The 19,807-nt window shown below is 39.8% G+C and overlaps 1 protein-coding gene across 1 annotated transcript; it reads left to right on the top strand.

The window, feature by feature from the left end:
• The first annotated feature begins 4,275 nt into the window (after positions 1-4,275).
• Positions 4,276-19,170, top strand: LOC117290965 (uncharacterized protein YMR196W-like). The gene is made up of 16 exons (XM_033772551.1): positions 4,276-4,554; positions 6,417-6,577; positions 7,013-7,195; positions 8,369-8,611; positions 9,319-9,468; positions 10,481-10,686; positions 11,202-11,429; positions 11,977-12,093; positions 12,393-12,544; positions 13,336-13,456; positions 13,949-14,102; positions 14,244-14,446; positions 15,271-15,414; positions 16,734-16,863; positions 17,336-17,612; positions 18,651-19,170. Exons 1-16 carry the CDS (start codon positions 4,421-4,423, stop codon positions 18,709-18,711), a joined length of 2,664 nt encoding a protein of 887 aa, XP_033628442.1. The 5' UTR covers positions 4,276-4,420; the 3' UTR covers positions 18,712-19,170.
• Positions 19,171-19,807: the final 637 nt, after the last annotated feature.

The following is a 19,807-nucleotide window of genomic DNA, read 5'->3' as shown; positions in this document are numbered from 1 at the left end:
TGCTATATTTTCATAAAGCTGTTTATTTATGTGTAAACGCTAATTGCTAACCCGCGGTTAGCACACGAGTGACGTAAACAACGCAAATCCACGGTGAATGTGAAATATGGTGAAATATACGTTATGCTTACTCACATTTTTCGGCTAAAGTAAGCACGCAAACTTGCTTACCGGTAAACAGTTTTATGAGATTGGGTCCAGTTGACTTGGCAGTCTACAACACTGCAACCCACACATACCCGGAATACGGTTATGATTCAAGGTGATAATACCGTGTGCGAAGCTTCGGCACTGCGTGTTAATCACATATTCCGGTCATTTAATTGGTACTTTTTCAAAATGTCCACAGATTTACATTAAACTTACAGGGTTTGAAGATAATGATAGTGGAAAGCTTCCCTTCAAATATTACTAACTATGGTTGTGTAGTTTTTGAGAAATAAGTAAAACAAGTCACAAAATAATTTTGGTCTCATGAGACCAAAATTATTTTACCATGTAAAATCCCCTTAACCAGTTATGATATTATACCAAGACCACAGCATAACTGGTTAATACGTTTTTACATGCTAAAACTGAGACGAAAATTATTACTCAGTAAGTAAAATTTCAAGGGAAGCTTTCTACTATCATAATCTTCAAACTGTGTAAGTTTAATGTAAATCTGTGGACATTGTGTTTTTTGTTAGGAAAAAGTACATAGACCCTTTAGACCCGAGACGAGTGTTAGAGACTGATGACCCAAAACATGGGTCAGTTTTTTTCTACATTGCAGTCGGATGCAGGAAAACAATTCTTGTGTATTTTAGATATTAATTTTGTCTTCTGATCCTTGAAGGTTTACCTTCTGTGGTAAAGCAATTTGTTCTATGCAATGTTTAAAACGGCTATTTTACAATCTAGCAGTAGTGTAGGACACTCGGTGATTTTTAACTAACTATTATTTTTGGGGGCCAGTGAGCCGTCGTTTTAATACAGATTTGAGGGCGTTTTTTGACGAGTTTTGTCATAAAATGCTGATGAAAATTTGTTGTTTGAAACAGCACTCGCAAAAAATGCATTTTGATATTGCTGAAAAAATTCAATAATAATCATGTTGATTATAATAATTACAACCATGTTTGGGCATAATTATTCTGAAATTAATTGTATAATTAATTCACAACAATTTGTTGTTAACAAACTACACGCCAAAATGCATTTTGACATTGCTTAGAAAATGTAATAATAATCATGTTTATATACTATGTTTTGGGCATATTATTCTGAAATTGATTGTTTATTAAAAAATAAATTCATAACAGTTAATTTTTTTATTGCTCTATTTATACATCTATTTATTTTGGGTTTGGAGGTATTTTTGTATCCTTTTTTTAATTTCTATATATCGCATGGCTGACAAGGTTGAACTTTTTTGTTCGTTTAATAAAAATGCTTATGTTTGTGGTGCTTCTTTAATTCTTGAGGTGCCTCTTTAATTCTTGGGGAGGTTGTTTTTCCTGATTACTGTATAAATGCATTTAAAGCCATTGGACCCTTTCGGTAAACAGTGTTGTCCAAGGCCCACACTTTGTGTACCACAACTTCTATATATCAAATAACAAACCTGTGAAAATTTAGGCTCAATCGGTCATCGGAGTCGGGAGAAAACAACGGAAAAACCCACCCTTGTTTCCGCGCGTTTCGCCGTGTCATGACATGTGTTTCAAATAAATCCGTAATTCTCGTTAACGAGAATTTATATTGTTTTGCTGTTTTCTCAAAAAGTAAAGCATTTCATGGAATAATATTTCAAGAGAAGTCTTTCACAATTGCCTTCTGTAAACCCTGTAAGTTATTTGTAAATCTGTGAACTTTTTTTTTTCTGAACCGAAAGGGTCCAATGGCTTTAAGAGGCAGTGGACACTATTGTTTATTACTCAAAATAATTATTAGCATAAAACGGACTTGGTAACGAGCAATTATAGGGGGGGGGGGGGGTGGGGGTGGGGGTGTGGATATTATCAAACCATAGAGGAAGGACCAATCTAACATCGTGAGAAACGGCTTCTTCTGGAGTAACGTATAGTTCTTGAGAAGGAGGTCATTTCTAAATTCTCACTCAAATATTTCAATCTGATGCAAGACTTCAGGCCTGAAGCCCCTTTTATTCATCTGAAAGCACACGCAGAAACTTGTGCAACAATAATGTTTTTATTTACTTTCATAAAAAAATGAGCTCAAATTGTTCACAAAATTATTTGTTATTTTTTTCACAAGTTGGGATACAATAAATTGACAATACTGGTCTTTGACCTATTAAAAACTTGTCTATCAAGGCAGGATACTTTATTATTTCACCCATCCATTCTTCCGGGTAGCGTCTTAGATTGCTTTTTTCTGTCGACGCTTGTCAACGACTTAAAGGCAGTGGACACTATTGGTAATTACTCAAAATAGTTATTAGCATAAGACGTCACTTGGTATAACGAGTAATGGGGAGAGGTTGAAAATATAAAACATTGTGAGAAACGGCTCCCTCTGAAGTGAAGTAGTTTTTGAGAAAGAAGTAATTATCCACGAATTTGATTTCGAGACGGTCAGATTTTGTTTTTTCTTCCATTGTTATCTCGCAACTTCAACGACCAATAATTAAGCTCAAACTTTCACCGGTTTGTTATGTTATGCATAGAGATACACTAGAAGGGGACGCGGCATCAATAATACTGATAAGGCCATCTTCTGGGAATCCAATTTTGTCGGTGGGACATTGCTTATAAGTGTAGTCAGGCAGGGGATACAATGTGTATGGGGGATGGAGGATGACCCTTTTGGAGATATGGCGAACACTATAGTGCTTATAGTGATTTAACAAAATCAATAACTGACATGTGCTGTATCCACCATTATTATTGCTTACTGTTAGCGCATGCCCTCCTTTAGGTGTGGAACCAGAAATGTTACGGTTAAACGAGAAAAAAAAATGTCGAGAGTTGCAGGGGACGATTCTAGGTGATTTTATACGCAATATATCCCATCCCCATTAATCCGTTTACTTCACCTAATTTTTCTTTAATATTTAATAACCCATTAAAATGCAAATTGGAAATGGCGGACTCAACCGTCTGCTCATGCTAGGGTATCATGCTTCATGAATACACTCAAGTTATTGTGAATCAGGCTGTTTTTTTAACACAGACTGTAAACTTTGTAACTTGAAAATCTCACCTATGCAAATACAGAATCAGCAAGTTAACGCTCACAATGCATTTCCATCCCTGGTTTTCTCATCGGGTGGGGATGACTAATAATTACATATTCGGATTGGCAGAGTTTCAAATAGCCAAATTGGACGGATATTAAAGTCACCTGGAAGTGGTATTTTTTCAAAATAAAGCCTTTGTCACTAATATATGTGTTTTGATGAGTGGAATGTGAAATAAACAGATAACTAAGATTTTAAAAAATCAGTTCTTATGTTATTTACAAATTTAAGAGTAGACCCCGACCCGAGAGGGCGCTGTTCGTGACGTCAGTCGAGGCAGACTTTGCCTGTAATGCGTAGAGGTTTTTTTTTCTTCCGGCAATGCCGACCAGGTGTATTGCTGCTGAATGCAGAAAAACACTTTTTGAAATGTACCAGCTCACGACTTGGACGTACATGTACTTTGCACGTGTGTTTACTATACGCATTGCAGGCAAAGTCTGCCTCGATTGACGTCACAAAAGGGGTAGGCGGAGTCAGCCCCCAAACAACTTTATATATTTTTTAAACATATAAATCGTGTGACAAACAATTACCAAAAAAATTGTTTTATTGTTCGTAGGCATATACTCTTATGTTTGAAAGAAAAAGTATTCTATTTCCAGGTGACTTTAAATTAATAGAAACGAGAACCTAATACGGTGTCTCCTAATAATAGTATAAAAGGCCGATGTGAAAAGGCAAACAAAACTTCAAGAGACTAAATGTACGAGGATGAACCTTAGCACCAACAACTAGAAGTCGACGCAGCTGCAGCCTCAGCGATACAAATTAACACAATTACTCTCAGTTTCACATCACATTGGCGGATAGACTCCTGATATTTGCTTTTTTATTAATATTCAAATAGGGCCTAAAACTCCACTGCTTATACGCGTTTGCTAGCGCCCGCATATGTGAGCTACCTGCCTACTAAGACACTTCTAAGTCAAATAACGGCTGATTTGCGGCAACGCAATACAGAGGTCACCAAAGTTGACATGTCACTACTGAAACAAGACTAGCCTTGTTTGTGCGGTGATGATGCGGCGGGGATGGACGAGGAAGTATTGACATGGTATTTTACATGTAAAACTAGTGCCCATGTTCCTCCAATTCGCAAAGTGAACTCCAAAGTCTCTTTAGCCAACAAGGACGTAGACAGCCTCTCTTGCTCAGTCATCGGTGAGGAACAAGATGGCGTTGATCATGGAGAAGGAGAGGTTGGCTGAATCGGACCAGCGAGTGAAGAACTGGAAGCGATGGGGCCCGTACCTCTCGGAGCGACAGTGGGGCACGGTCAGGGAAGACTACTCGCCCGATGGAAGCTGGTAAATATCGGTCGCTGAATTTGAACTTTATCTCACGACAAACTTTCCAAACAATACATATAGTTGCATTTGTTGGCTACGATAGCTACGTTTAAATCACAGCTGTAGCTGCTAGGTAGAATGCTAGTGCTAGTGCTACAATAATTAAACAAACATATGAATGATTAATTGATTTTTTAAATATTGTTTTATATATTATTATTATTAAACTAAAACTAATAAAAGTGACACTGCTAAAGTGCTAGACTGTAGTGGGAGTAGTGGCGTGCTTAGTCATTTGGGCGTAAAAACTAGTTAAAATAATTAAATCGTGGGAAAATTGAGAACATCCATTTAGCCTTTAGGCCCTGCTCCGTCTCAGTACAGAACATTTGTAGCAACATTCCTTTTGTTAGTTTGAACATTATTTATTATGAACCATTTATTAGCAGTTAGCAGGCATGAATGATATCCTTCAAACTGTAGTCTGATTTCTGATGTTTGTTTTAAACTTTTATTAGGCCCTACCTTTGAAAACATCATTCTGAATAGCCTAAAATGTAGTGAACCCCAAACCCAAAGTTACTTAGTAGTTATTGGAAAGTCTTAGGCCCTTGACTCCTTGCACGCACGTCACACGCTGTGACTCTGCCACGCTCACCATTTTGGTGGTCAATAGGTTTATGTGTATTAAACGCCGCATCCCCAAAAATGCGCACGATCACTGATAACGCACAGTGACATAGCCCACCAGTATGGCGCATCCAAGATTATTCTGATGATGAAGTCAGGTGAATTGGGTCAATACTTTGTTTTGAGCGTTTTCAACCAAGAACCGAGAACTAAGAACCGCGAACCAAGAACCAAGCCCTATGTATGTTACTGTAATGTTATTTTTATAGTACTGCCAGACTGGCTAGGCCGAGTAAAAAAAAAACATGTTTCATGTCCGGGTTTTTCAAAAAAAGGAGGAAGAGGGGCTTTTTATTTTTTATTTTTTATTTCAAGATGGCCACCATTCTTTGTTAAAAATGTCAAATATCCATTGTTTTTTCTACTGCTGAAATACACAAAACATAAATGAAACAATTTAGTCGAGGCATTCAGACAAGACAATCAGATTGTTTTTGTTATGATCATTTAAAATAACCCTAGATTAAAAAAATAAAAAAATAAATGTGCATAAAAAAATAAAATAAAAAATAAAATAAAAAAGGAGGCGGCCTGTAAAAAGGAAGCGGGCGGGGACGCTAAACATGTTTCTGTTTTTACTTGGCCTTAGTTATAAAGTGCTAAATAATATTCATACATGTTTTCACCAAGGACCAACTGTATTTAGTAATGGCTTGCTTCCACTTGTCAAAACATCATTGGAATTGATTTAAGAAGATAAGATTAGATTAACAATTTATGGGTTGTCTAGCCAAGATAAGATCACCACTAGGCTAACAAAACATTGCAGTTAGAATTAAGATAGGATAATAACAAAACATTACAGTTATAACTTAACAGGGTGTATGTAACTTTTGTAGGACAAAAAAACACAATGTCCACAGATTTACACTAAACTTACACAGTTTGAAGATAATGATAGTCGAAAGCTTCCCTGAAAAGCTGTGTTTGACGTATACGGAATGTAAGATGATCTGAGTCCAATGGCAGACATAAAAATGTTTGGTTTCTCAGAATTTTTAATTTTTTTTAAACACAGGGACAAACTATTGATATTGATAGATATCTTTTCTCTTGTTTTTACCAACTACAGTATATGTAGGTAGAACTTTGCATGCCAAGTTTTTAAATGGTAGAGAAATTTAAGTCATTGTTCATAATATTCTCTCTTGAGTTGTTTGTCACGTTGTTGTTTATTGTTATTTTCTTAGCTGGGATTATTTCCCCCACGACCACGCCCGTTCCCGTGCATTTCGCTGGGGTGAGGACGGACTGCTTGGAATAACAGATCGGCAGTGTAGATTATGTTTTGGTCTGGCACTGTGGAACGGCAAAGATACCATCTTGAAGGAAAGACTGTATGGCCTGACAGGTAAGCTCAATGTTTTGAAGAAAAAGAAAAGGAAATGTGGAAGTGTCGTGGCCGAGTGGTTAAGAGCACCAGACTCAAACTCTGGTATTTCTCATCAGCAGAGTGTGGGTTCGAGTCCCAGTCTAGTCAGTCGTGACACTTGTGTCCTTAAGCAACACATTAAACCATTGCTTCATCCTTCAAATGGGACGTAAAGCTGTAGGTCCCGTGTGTTGTAACAGAATTTATGAGGGCGCATAAAAGACCCCTGTACAAACTTATCGTCCCACTGTGGCTAGCAATGCGACTATGACCAATTGAGTCCAAATATTTACAGATTTGTTATTTTATGCAAATATTGGGATACACCAATTGAGAACCCTGCTCTTTCACAACTACCAAAGGTGTCCAGTGCCTTTGATATTAACAAAACAAATGTAACTTGTTATGTTTTAGGACCACAGGGTAACCATGGTGAAGACTGTAAAGAGAATTACTACTACCTGGACTCATCTCCCACCCATTCCTACATGAAGGCGCTCTACAAGTACCCCCAGTCGGAGTACCCATACGCCTTGCTGGAGAGCCAGGGTAGAGAGAGGAGCATCACCGACCCGGAATTTGAACTGGAAGATTCGGGTAAGTTTTATTAAACCACCCATACCCACAAACTCATAGCCTTTTTGAGATTTGGCAGACACAATGCCTCGTCACTATTAGGTTTGGCTAAGTTTGCCTCTATCCACCAAACCAAACATTGTACTCCTACAGTGTCCGCCATACCTCAAAAAGGCTAGAAGGGTAGACACGTGAGAAAAGAAAATAGCATAGCCAGTTGTTAGCAACGGTCTGTGTGCTTTCCTGGACAGAAGTAAAGTGAAGAAAATCACCGCACTTGAATTTGAACTGGAAGATTCGGGTAGGTTCACGGGTTCACCAGCCCACCTGTTCCCACAAACCCCTTTAATAGAGTGCCAACACACCTGTTAGTATACGGGTCGACAGGTTAGAGAAGAGTATAGCACAGTCAGTTTGTAGCAAAGGTCTGTGTGGTTTCCTTGACAGAAGTAAAGTGTGGAGAATCACAGACCTTGAATTTGATCTTGAAGATTTCGGGTAGGTTCAAGGTATATAAAACTACCCATACCCACAAACCAATTGACTTAGTGCCAAGACACCATTTAGTCAAAGGATAGACAGGTTTAGGTATAGCTTAGCCACTACCAATTGGTAGCAAAGGTCTGTGTGCTTTCCTGTGCAGAAAAAAGATGGGGGGATCACAGACCTTCAATTTGAGCTGGAAGATTTTGGGTAGGTTCATGGGTTCATAAACCCACCTGTATTCACAAACATTGAAAGTGTACCCTTACATCTGTTAGTAAGGCAAAGAGAGGAGTGTCACATACCCAGAGTTTGAACCAGGATACCCGAGTAGGGTATGCTAGTGGGTTAAAAGGTCGTCTCCTATATACACACCGAGTGAGGGTACACCCTGGAGAGGTAGTAGGCAAAGAGAGGAGTGTCTCATACACTTAGAGTTTGAACCAGAAGTCTTGAGTAGCGTATGCTTGTGGGTTTATAAAGACACCTACTATACGCCCAGTCAGGGTACACACACTTGAGGGGTTAAGCAAAGCAAGGAGTATTACAGACACAGAGTTTGAATTTGAACTGGTAAGCTTGTAGGCTTATCTCCTCTATCCATGCCTGAAACTCCTACATTTCAAGAAGGTGATTCAGCGATCCTTGAGGGATCTCCTGCACACATAATACTGACAGGTAAACCAATTCTTTATTGTTGTTCTTGAACAGGTGTCTTCAAGGAGAGCAAGTACTGGGACGTCTTCGCGGAGTACGCCAAGAATTCACCAAATGATATGCTCTGTCGCATCACTGTGGTAAACCGTGGACCGGACACCGCAACCATTCACGTACTGCCACAGTACTGGTTCCGTAATACCTGGATATGGGGCTGCGACCACGAGGGATGCGGAATGAAGCCGAGGATGTCTCAAGGAAGAGATGGAAAGATAGCGCTTACACACGAATCATTGGGTAGGTTGTCAGGAGAAGGGGCACGCTCTGGGTTTTTTAACACTTGGCTGCAGAGTGCACCCAGGAGCCATTTTGATTTTAAGAAACGCTAGGATTTATCATATGTCGAGTTAGGTTGAGTAATTCGTCCTAACTTAGGATGACTTCAATGCATCCTATAAACATCTGCAAGTGCGGAACTTAACTTGTCCTAAGTCCTGTGATTGAAACTAAGTTAGGAAGAGTTTTGTGAAATCGATGGCTGCACCTTTCTAACCCTTAGAAGGTTTTAATAAGTGGATCTCATAATTCAAGAACTTTTTTTTGTAATGTGATATTGCCTACGGTAACAAGGCTGGACAACCACCCCAAGGTGAGGGCTTCTTTTACCTGAATTGGGCTGTAGACCCAAATCAACTGCCACCAGGATGTAAACATGGGGATCATCCACTAGGAGCCTGAATGGTAGAGAGAAATGCACTACCTTCCCAACTTATTATGAAGCAATTATGGTTAAGTGCCTTGCTCAAGGGCACAAGTGTCATGACCGGGATGCGAACCCACACTCTGCTGCTGACAACACCAGAGTTTGGGCTTGGTTAACTTGACCACTCGGCCACGACACACCACTTGCCTTAATAACAACATAGTAGGTGCTTTGAGATGTCTGTAAATAAGGCGCTATATGAAAACTGATTATAATTATTTATTATCAATTTCCCCTGCAGACAAGATGACCATCATGTACGATGTTTCACCCGATGGTAGCGAGCCGTCTGTACTCTTCACAGAGAATGAGACCAACTCCCAGAAACTGTATGGGATTGACAACTATACCAAATATGTTCGGGACGCCTTCCATCGATACGTCGTAGATGGTAAGCTGGTGCATCGGCACTAGTTACTTAAAGGCACAGGGGTGGATTTCACAAAGAGTTAAGACTAGTCTTATCTCAAGTTAGGACTAGTTACTCGTCCTAACTTAGGACTAGCCTTAAGTTTTTACTATTTCTTTGTGAAATCAACACCTGGACACTTTTGGTAATTACTCAAAGTATATAATTATTACCATCAAAACTTACTTGGTAAGGAGTAGAGGAGAGCTGTTGATAGTATAAAACATTGTAAGGAAGGACTCCCTCTAGAATTAACTTAGTTTCTAAAGTACGTATTTGAATCTGAAAAAGACTTCAAGCATACTGTTGCAGAAAAATTTGCATAAGCATTTATAAGCGTATTTCACAGGCAGACAAAAAAATAAGGCGGCCATCTTGCCTGTTCACCATGGATTTGTAATATGTTATTCATTTTCACAGTAAGCACTGGCAGGTTAGCATGCCCTTTTGTTTGCCTACAGTAGGCAGCGCTATGAAATGTAAATCGTACAGTAAGCACGAAATGGGTCGCTAAGGAGCTCTATTAAAATGGACACAGTTCTGGGTCTACACAGAGGCCAGAGAGGACATGGCTCTGTTGCACCAGGGCCAAATTTCATAGAGCTGCTAAGCACACAAATTTGCTTACCATGAAATGTTTGCCTTGACAAAAACAGGATCACCAACCCAATGTCCATGTGATTTTCAGGGATAGGCAAACAAGAGCTGAATACCAGTAACAAGCAATATGCAACAAATGGAAATTTGGTTGGTAATCCTCTTTTTATCAAGGAAGAAATTTCATGTTAAGCAAATTTTCGTGCTTAGCAGCTCTATGAAATTGGGCCCTGGTCTTTGCCTAGGTGTCTTTTCAAAAGTTCCACATGGACTTTAATATTTTTCCAATGGAAGTGCGCTTTGCAAAACTAAAATAGCCTCAAAGATGAATTTCCAGGCCTGCCTGATAGACATGTAGGGTCAAAGTTCAACCACATCCCTGTTTGCACTTTTCCAGGTGAGAAAGACGCCATAGATGGCAGGAACAGAGGCACAAAGTGTGCAGCACACTACATCCTGGAGGTGGCTCCCGGTGAGGAGGCGGTGATCAGGACAAGATTCTGCACCAAGGAGGACGAGCCATCCGGGGAGTGCTTCGGGAAGGAAGCATTCGATGATGTCTTCAAGACGAGGAAACAAGAAACGGATGATTTCTATTCCACGGTTAGTGTAAATTAATTTAAGATCAGAAACATTTTGCAATTGAAAAACAAAAAGGTTCACCGTGGTCAAGTATTTAGACCGTTGGTTAACCTGTTGAATGCGCTCCACGAGTGGGGACTGGACAGAAGTTGTGCACTGAGGATTTTGGAAACAATTTTAGCTGGAAATTTATCTGTTTTTTTACATACATCTGACACAATCGTACCTCCACGTTAACCAGCAACATCTTCTGAGTACCTTATGTGAGTTAAAAGTATACTGAAGACCTCTATGAGGCATTTAGGAACACCTTTTTTTGGGGGGGGGGGGAGAATTTAATTGGTTAAGTATGGAATTATTAGACACTTGTCAGACTGTATCAGAATAAAAACAAAGTGTAAACAAAACAAAACTTTTCGACCTACAACCATGTACCGACCCTATTTACAAAATGATATGTAACCAGAAAAGAAGTTTTTTGTTTGTTTGGTCTCATGGCAAAGAGTGGGGACTTAATCTTCTCAATCCCAAAACAGATCATCCCATCCACCTATAATCCAGAGGAGTACAACGTAGCCAGGCAAGCCTACGCGAGTCTACTCTGGAGCAAGCAGTTCTACCACTACATCGTCAAGAGTTGGCTCAAGGGAGACCGGGAGACCCCCAGACCGCCAGAGAGTCGCAACCAGGGGCGCAACGTGGAGTGGAAACACCTGCACAATATGGACATCATCTCTATGCCGGACAAATGGGAGTATCCCTGGGTAAGAGGTTGACTGATAAAGATAGATCAATTGAAAGTTGGCGTCACTTAGTGTACTGTCAATCGGCTTACTCTACGAGCAAATCTTTAAATGCACAACTATGCGTGTTTTAATTTTGGTTTTTACCCATACGCCGATGTGTGCCAGCACTGTATACTCTATACTTTCCCGAGTCCTGTGACAAAATATCACAGGCATGTTACTTGGGTGTGGATTCGAACCCACGACCCTTGCAATATTCTTCATCCCCGATGCAAATTTAACATCTCTTATATTCGTGTTTTATCAAATTCCTTGCACATGATTGGTGGGCGAACTACTGGGCTGTGTAGAAAAGTTAAACAACTCAGAATCAACTCAGCTCAAAGCCAAAACCCAAGTTGCCCGTAAGATGCTGTCTTTCTGGAACTGTCTACAGATCCTTCTTTGCAAAGTCACAGCCCAAGTTTTCGTCAACTGAAGATGGAAAACTATGAAAAGCCATTTAAGTGCAAAAAAAAAAAAATGTATTGTTTGTAACATGTTTTATTGTATTTTTGTGTAACAGTACGCCTCATGGGATCTGGCATTCCACATGATTCCTTTCGCTAAGCTCGACCCAACCTTCGCTAAGGACCAACTCTTGCTCTTCCTTCGAGAATGGTACATGGCCCCAAATGGACAGGTAAGGTTCAATTGTTAAACAGCTACTTGAGTGCGTTGGTTTACCATTCAAATGTAATTTGGATATTTTTACACTAATGAACTTTTCGTAATTATCAATTAAAAAATCAGGCCCCAAGTCTCAAGTTTTGAAAACAGAAAAACACTTCTGCCATTGACGGTGCTCGTCAAAATGACAATGCTTTGACATCATGCTTGGTAGTTTGCTTTGTTATACCTCTACGCTGCAACAAAACGGCTAAATAAATGGTTTCAAATAATTGAACAATTGTCCTATTATTGAATTTTGTGAATCCGTAGATCCCGGCTTACGAGTTTGCCTTTGGTGACGTGAATCCACCGGTCCATGCTTGGGCCGTATTTAGAGTCTTCAAGATTGGCTTTGCCCGGGGATCAAGGGACAGAATATTCCTCAAGAAATGCTTCCAGAAGCTACTCCTCAACTTCACATGGTATGTGAATAATGAAAAACTGCGTCATAATAATAATAATAATTACATGTATTAAAAGAATAGAATAATAGAATAATGTTTTATTGTCACTTGTAAAAAACAAATATTAGTACAGTGAAATTCGTTTTGGTTTTGCGTGTCTAAAAATATTATGTTATATACAAATTACACTAAAAATTAACCATTTATACAAAAATACATGGAAATATAATATAAACAACTCTGAAAAGTATTACAATATACAGGCGAAATACAAAAGATAAAAATAGTACGATAGAATTAAAATCAGAAATAGACATTCATGATTAAAACCTGTCATTTAGAACACGAACAGCTGTGGGCTAAAAACTCTGCAAAGTACGGTTGGATCCAGATTTAATTGAACGGAAACGATTCTTAGACCGCATGGGCTGAAAGAGGTCATGTGCCGGGTGAAACTTGTCATGAAAATAATTATAGTAATAACAATAATGCAATGCGCACATACCCACCCTGCCATGTGTTCAAGGTGTAGTTAAACCAAGATCAAAACGAAAGAAAACAACAAAATTAGTCCTTGAAAACCTGTGACATAAGATAAGTTTTGAGAAGAGATTTGAATTTTTGTGGTACAAAGCTAAGACCGGATCCGAATTGGCGGCTACGGCTACGGCTACGGCTGGATCGCCGCGTCATCATGCATTGAAGTATAGGACGCCCTTAGCAACACCTCTGGCAACAGTCGTAGCCGCGGCCGTAGCCACCAATTTGGACACGGCCTAACTTTGTCTGTTTTGTTTGTCTACCTGTAGGTGGGTCAACCGGAAAGACCCCGATGGGAAGAATCTCTTCTCTGGTGGCTTCCTGGGTCTTGACAACATTGGTGTGTTTGACAGGTCACGACCTTTGCCCACTGGAGGTCATCTGGAACAGGTTGGTAGTGTATTAGAGATTTTAAAAGCATTTATGGGAGTTTGGTTCCTGAATGCCTTAAAGGCAGTGGAAACTATTGGTAATTACTCAAAATTTTTATTAGCATAAAACCTTTCTTGGTGACGAGTAATGGGGAGAGGTTGATGGTATAATACATTGTGAGAAACGGCTCCCTCTGAAGTGCCATAGTTTTCGAGAGAGAAGTAATTTTCGACGAATTTGATTTCGAGACCTCAAGTTTAGAAGAGGTCTCGAAATCAACCATCTAAATGCACACAACTTCGTGTGACAAGGGTGTTTTTTCTTTCATTATTATCTCCCAAGTTCGATGACCGATTGAGCTCAAATTTTCACAGGTTTGTAACGTTCCTTTAAACTTGTCAGAGCAATGTAATTTTTCTTCTTTTTGGAGAGTAATAAAGTTTGTATGTTTTATGTCATCAAGATTTGATGAAATTGGTACTAAGGAAGATTCTTGTTTTTGACTGGTAGGCAGATGGTACAGCCTGGATGGCCTTCTTCTGTGTAGTCATGTTGGACATTGCTCTGGAGTTGGCAAGAAGTGATGAGAGTTATGAAGACATGGCCAGCAAGTTCTTTGAACATTTCATCGGAATCATTGATGCCATGAACAGCGTGGGAGGAGGTGAGTTATTACAAACGCTTGATACTTCTTGATAAATCTACATTTATATAGGACTAAAACAATCAACATTTTTATTTTTTTAAATTCCCATTCAAATTATCACCGCTTGATCAATCCATTTCCATGTTTCTTATCTTCCAGGATTATGGGACGAGGAGGATGGATTTTACTACGACGTCTTAAAGACAGACACCTGTACGTTACCGCTGCGTATCCGCTCCATGGTGGGCCTGGTCCCCCTCTTTGCCTCATTGACCCTCGAGGAGGAGGTCATACTGAAACTACCCGGATTCAAGAAGAGATTGGATTGGTTTATGAATCATCGTACGGAGCTGTCTGAACATGTGAGTCACACATCACACTGGCTACTAGTGCGGCTAGTGTCATAGTCGCGCTTATTGAGTCGTGACTACTGTTTTTCAACTATGCGGTTAATCATGCCACCATGACTAATACAAAAATAGTCGCGATTACTACAAAAATAGTTGCGACTACCTGTTTGGTGAACCAATTGTGTCACTCACTCAGATCAGTGACACAATCCTTCAATCCTTTCAGCATGAATTTTTACCTTTTGTGCCTGCGACAAACATTATGACACAATGCATCTTGGGGTCATGACTAGTTGAGACTCGACTAGTTGAGTTGTAAATTTCACTCGTCGCCTAGGCCTAACACACACACACACCCAAGGGCCTCACCAGTAGGGTCTATAATGTGTTACACATACAGGCAATGTTTTTTTGACAGAATTTCAGTATTCACTTTCTGTATAGTAAGTATATTCTACATAACTCTGTTATAGACCTTAATCACGCTGTCACCATCTTGGTCATGTTCCCCGTTTCCAATAACAGTAATGAATGCTATGATTCATTGCGCATGGCACCAGACTATTATTTCGTCCAGCCTCAGTTTGGTTACAATGAGTTCGAATGGAGTAAAATCAAGATGACCACACGGTCATAAAGGTCTATACTGTCCTGTAAGGGAAAGTGTGTAAATCAACGATTTTCCCATGTCTGTGTGTACAAAACATAACGCTTCATCAGCAACCCAGCGATGCCAGCGCATCCACAGGTAGCATGCAGCACCTGCGCACTTGGAACGGTCTATTTGAACCAAGACTATTATGAATTCTGAATGCATCTTGCGGTTTTGTGTACAGATTGCCTACAAGACAATGGCAGACGGCATTCATGGACGCCATCTACTCGGGATCCCACAGAGGAAGCAACTGAAACGAGTTCTGAAATACATGTTGGATGAGGAGGAGTTTCTGGCTCCATATGGAATCCGCTCATTGTCAAAGGTGAGTAGTAAGTTTCTGGCTCCATATGGAATCCGCTCATTGTCAAAGGTGAGTAGTAAGTTTCTGGCTCCATATGGAATCCGCTCATTGTCAAAGGTGAGTAGTAAGTTTCTGGCTCCATATGGAATCCGCTCATTGTCAAAGGTGAGTAGTAAGTTTCTGGCTCCATATGGAATCCGCTCATTGTCAAAGGTGAGTAGTAAGTTTCTGGCTCCATATGGAATCCGCTCATTGTCAAAGGTGAGTAGTAAGTTTCTGGCTCCATATGGAATCCGCTCATTGTCAAAGGTGAGTAGTAAGTTTCTGGCTCCATATGGAATCCGCTCATTGTCAAAGGTGAGTAGTAAGTTTCTGGCTCCATATGGAATCCGCTCATTGTCAAAGGTGAGTAGTAATTGTGTCGTGGCCGAGCGGTTAAGAGCACCGAATTCAAACTCTGGTGTTTTTGATCAGCAGAGTGTGGGTTTGAATCCCCAGCCATGACACTTGTGTCCTTAAGCAAGACTCTTAACCATTGCTTCATACTTCGGATGGGACTTAAAGCCGTTGGTCCCATGTGTTGTGTAACGCATGTAAAAGAACCCAGTGCACTTTTGGCTTGTTTCTTCATACTGGTATTTCCAACATATGACTCATTATCGCATCACATACACTTGAAGGCATGAGCACACCATCAGTAGTTACTGAGGATACATTGTCATTAGTTTTAATAGATCATTGCAGTACCCACTGCCAAAACATAGGATTCAAACTGCCTCTAACTACCGGGCAATCTCGGTAGTCTAGCTGGTATAACATTGCTCTAGAGGACTTAGGGTCCAATCCCACCAGAGTAATATACCTGTGACTTTGTTTTACAAAACTCGGGGAAAGAATTGAGTATTCAGTGCTAACACACATCGGTGCAAGGGTAAAAACCAAGATGAATAAGGCCGAGTAAAAGAAAAAACATGTTTCACGTCCGGGTTTTTCAAAAAAAGGAGGAAGAGGGGCTTTTTATTTTTTATTTTTTATATCAAGATGGCCGCCATTCTTTGTTAGAATGTCAAATATCCATTGTTTTTTCTACTGCTGAAATACACAAAACATAAATGAAACAATTTAGTCGAGGCATTCAGACGAGACATTCAGATTGTTTTTGCTGAGATCATTTAAAATAACCCTATTTAAAAAAAAATAAAAAAATAATGTGCATAAAAAAATAAAATAAAAAAGGAGGCGGCCTGTAAAAAGGAAGCGGGCAGGGACGCGAAACATGTTTTTTTTTTTACTTGGCCTAATCTTATTCATGTTATTTTGTATATGTATTGTGTGTCTAGGTCCATAAAGATAAACCGTTTGTAGTGAACGTAGGGGGAGAGGAATATAAAGTCAGCTACGTACCCGGAGAGTCAGATACCTATCTCTTTGGAGGGAACAGTAATTGGCGTGGACCCATATGGCTCTGTGGTAAGACCAATCATACAAAATGGCGTTGTTATTTTCCATAGTTATCGTAAAGGTTTAACGAATTTTTAAATCCAATGCTATGTGTTGTGTTTTAAAGGAACATGGTGCTAGAGCAAGCTAGTCAAAACCTTGAGACCAATTAGAACTCAGTGAAGTTAATAACGCTCCAGTAAAAGCTAAAGCAGGACGGTTCTTTTCAGAACTGAGAAGTCTCCCGAATTCCAAAAATCTACTTCGCGGTAGTAGAATATAAAGCAAGAGAAAGTTCTCAAAAGAACATAATCTACCTGTCAAGTAGATACACAGGTGGTGTTATCGCAAACCAAATATATATTCTCCAACAAATTACCATAAAAATCTATATGATCGTTGGAATATGGCACTATATAAATGTTACGATTGATTGACTGATTGATTGACTGACGGTTCTGAGAGGACAATCAACTGAAAAGTTTCCTGTTTTTTCTCCCAGTGAACTACTTGATCATTGAGGCCCTGGAGCGCTATGATTTCTTCTTCGGACCCAACTTCAAAGTAGAATGCCCAACGGGATCAGGAAACATGATGAGACTGAAGGACTGCGCTAAGGAAATATCTACGAGACTCGCTAGCATCTTCCTCCCCGATGAGAATGGGGTGCGGCCTTGCCATGCTGATAACCTCCTCTACAAGGACGACCCTGCCTTTAAGGACCTGGTCTTATTCTACGAGTATTTTCACGGGGACACTGGACGTGGATGCGGAGCTAGGTATGTACGACCAAATATTTTACCGCATGTCATTTTCATTTCAAGACATTTATTTCCATTCCAACAGAGAATCAAAACAACATTTACAAAGGACAGTAAGAGGAGAATTGGAAATGGGGGCATATTCAGACAAGCCAAAGCTTGTGGTAGGCATTGCCCAGACAAACAAAAACAAAAGAACTAACATAAACATTAACAGATGTAGTGAGAGTAGGTACGATATTCAACGAAGACAGATTGGACTCTAGTGAACATAAATGGCTTCAGAGGGATGCAACATATAACAATACATAGGACTTAAGCGTATAGGGATTCCATTAACAATAGCACATGTCCTTTTAAGTAGTATATTCTATCCCTTGTATTATTTGTAAAAGAACACAGAACACTTGCCATGGAAGAATAGGGACTAACCACAGTGTTAATGGTTCTGATGAAGTATTGGAGGTTTCCTCAGGCTTGCGAGCTACAGTGGTTAAGTTCACCTTTGAGGAGATAACTCCCCTCTGCGCCTCACATTTAATATTGAGGGATAGCTGGCTCTCTTGGGAAAACTTTCAGATCCCGGCCGCATGACAATGGACCCTTCCCATGAAATATGCTAATTACATTCACGCATGCGTACAGACCCTGTTGGTTGGCAAACGCCATAGAGTTGTGCACTAAGCAGACGCACAATCGCAGGCAGACGCACAATCGCGTCTGCGTCACGCACCCATTAGCCGTGTCGAAACAGCGCGATGTTCCCTCATTTTGCCAACCAAAACGTTAGTGCGCACGCGCTATGTGCAATTTACATATTTCATGGGAAGGGTCTATTGCTGACGGGTTCACAGCTTCAAGGAACACCCTCTGAAATGCTCTCTGTCGGTGGATTAATGGCGTCGTACTGTGTAGTTTTGAGTGTACCATACTCTATGAGTGTACGTACCGGTACTTGTTTTACCAACTAAACAAGACTATCTTGCACCAAGACAATGTAATTTTAAGGAGAAGAGAGAAATAAATGATGAGAGTAATTTCTGGTTTACCACACAGTCACCAGACCGGCTGGACAGCGATCGTTACTGCATGCCTGGAAAGAAGTGCTGCCAGGTAGATAGAGATCACCAGAGATATAACAAGACAATACTGCTGCTGCATTATTCTTGGACGCCGCTCAGGTCTACGACTTCTTCTTTGTGCAGGACTCAAGTTTACGTGTCAAGTCAAAGAATGCTGGTAAAACAAGTTTATACACAATTAACTTGTTAACTTTGAACTTTTAACACAATTAACTTGTGTCAGAATTCTGACCGGTTTTCTGCTATAAAAGGCATATTCTTTTGCTCGGCAGTGCTCTATAATAATTATGCCTTCATCTCGGCTGATATGAAAATGCTGTCTGTGATAGCAATAACCTCTATTTTGAGCAAATTGTTGAAATAACACAAAAGCTGGAAATTATAACAATCAACTCAATATCCCTGACAGCATTAACCCTTAAGCCTGGTTCATACAAGTACTTCCTGTGAATGCGAATGCAAAGTGTTTTTGACGTCACATCGCTGTTGAACACAGCTCAACTGTTGCGAATTATTTGTTGCGAATTTGTGACGTCAACATTTGTAGCGCATTCGCAGCACGTATGAACCAGGCTTCACAGAGGCTGCAAATTTTGCCCAAACAACTGATTTTACTATTATGCATTTGATTGAATGGTGTAACAAAATACTGCTGTTAGTACCAATACTGATTTGTTTTCTTTTTTTGTACTTTTATATTTCCTAAGTTTTTAAATTTAAATACATTAAAGGCAGTGGACACTATTGGTAATCACTCAAAATAATTATTAGCATAAAACCTTTCTTGGTGACGAGTAATGGGGAGAGGTTGATGGTATAAAACATTGTGAGAAACAGCTCCCTCTGAAGTGCCATAATTTTGGAGAAAGAAGTAACTTTCCACGAATTTGATTTCGAGACCTCAGATTTAGAACTCGAGGTCTCGAAATCAACCATCTAAACGCACACAACTTCGTGTGACAAGGGTGTTTTCTTCTTTCATTATTATCTCGCAACTTTGATGACCGATTGAGCTCAAATTTTCACAGGTTTGTTATTTTAAGCATATGTTGAGATACACCAACTGTGAAGGCTAGTCTTTGACAATTACCAATAGTGTCCACTGCCTTTAAACCAACAAAATAAAGTATT

This window comes from Asterias rubens, chromosome 5, assembly GCF_902459465.1.
Source record: "Asterias rubens chromosome 5, eAstRub1.3, whole genome shotgun sequence".
NCBI classification, from domain to species: Eukaryota; Metazoa; Echinodermata; class Asteroidea; order Forcipulatida; family Asteriidae; genus Asterias; species Asterias rubens.
Note: the sequence above shows the minus strand (reverse complement) of the source record. Positions and strands in the feature narration are given on the sequence as shown.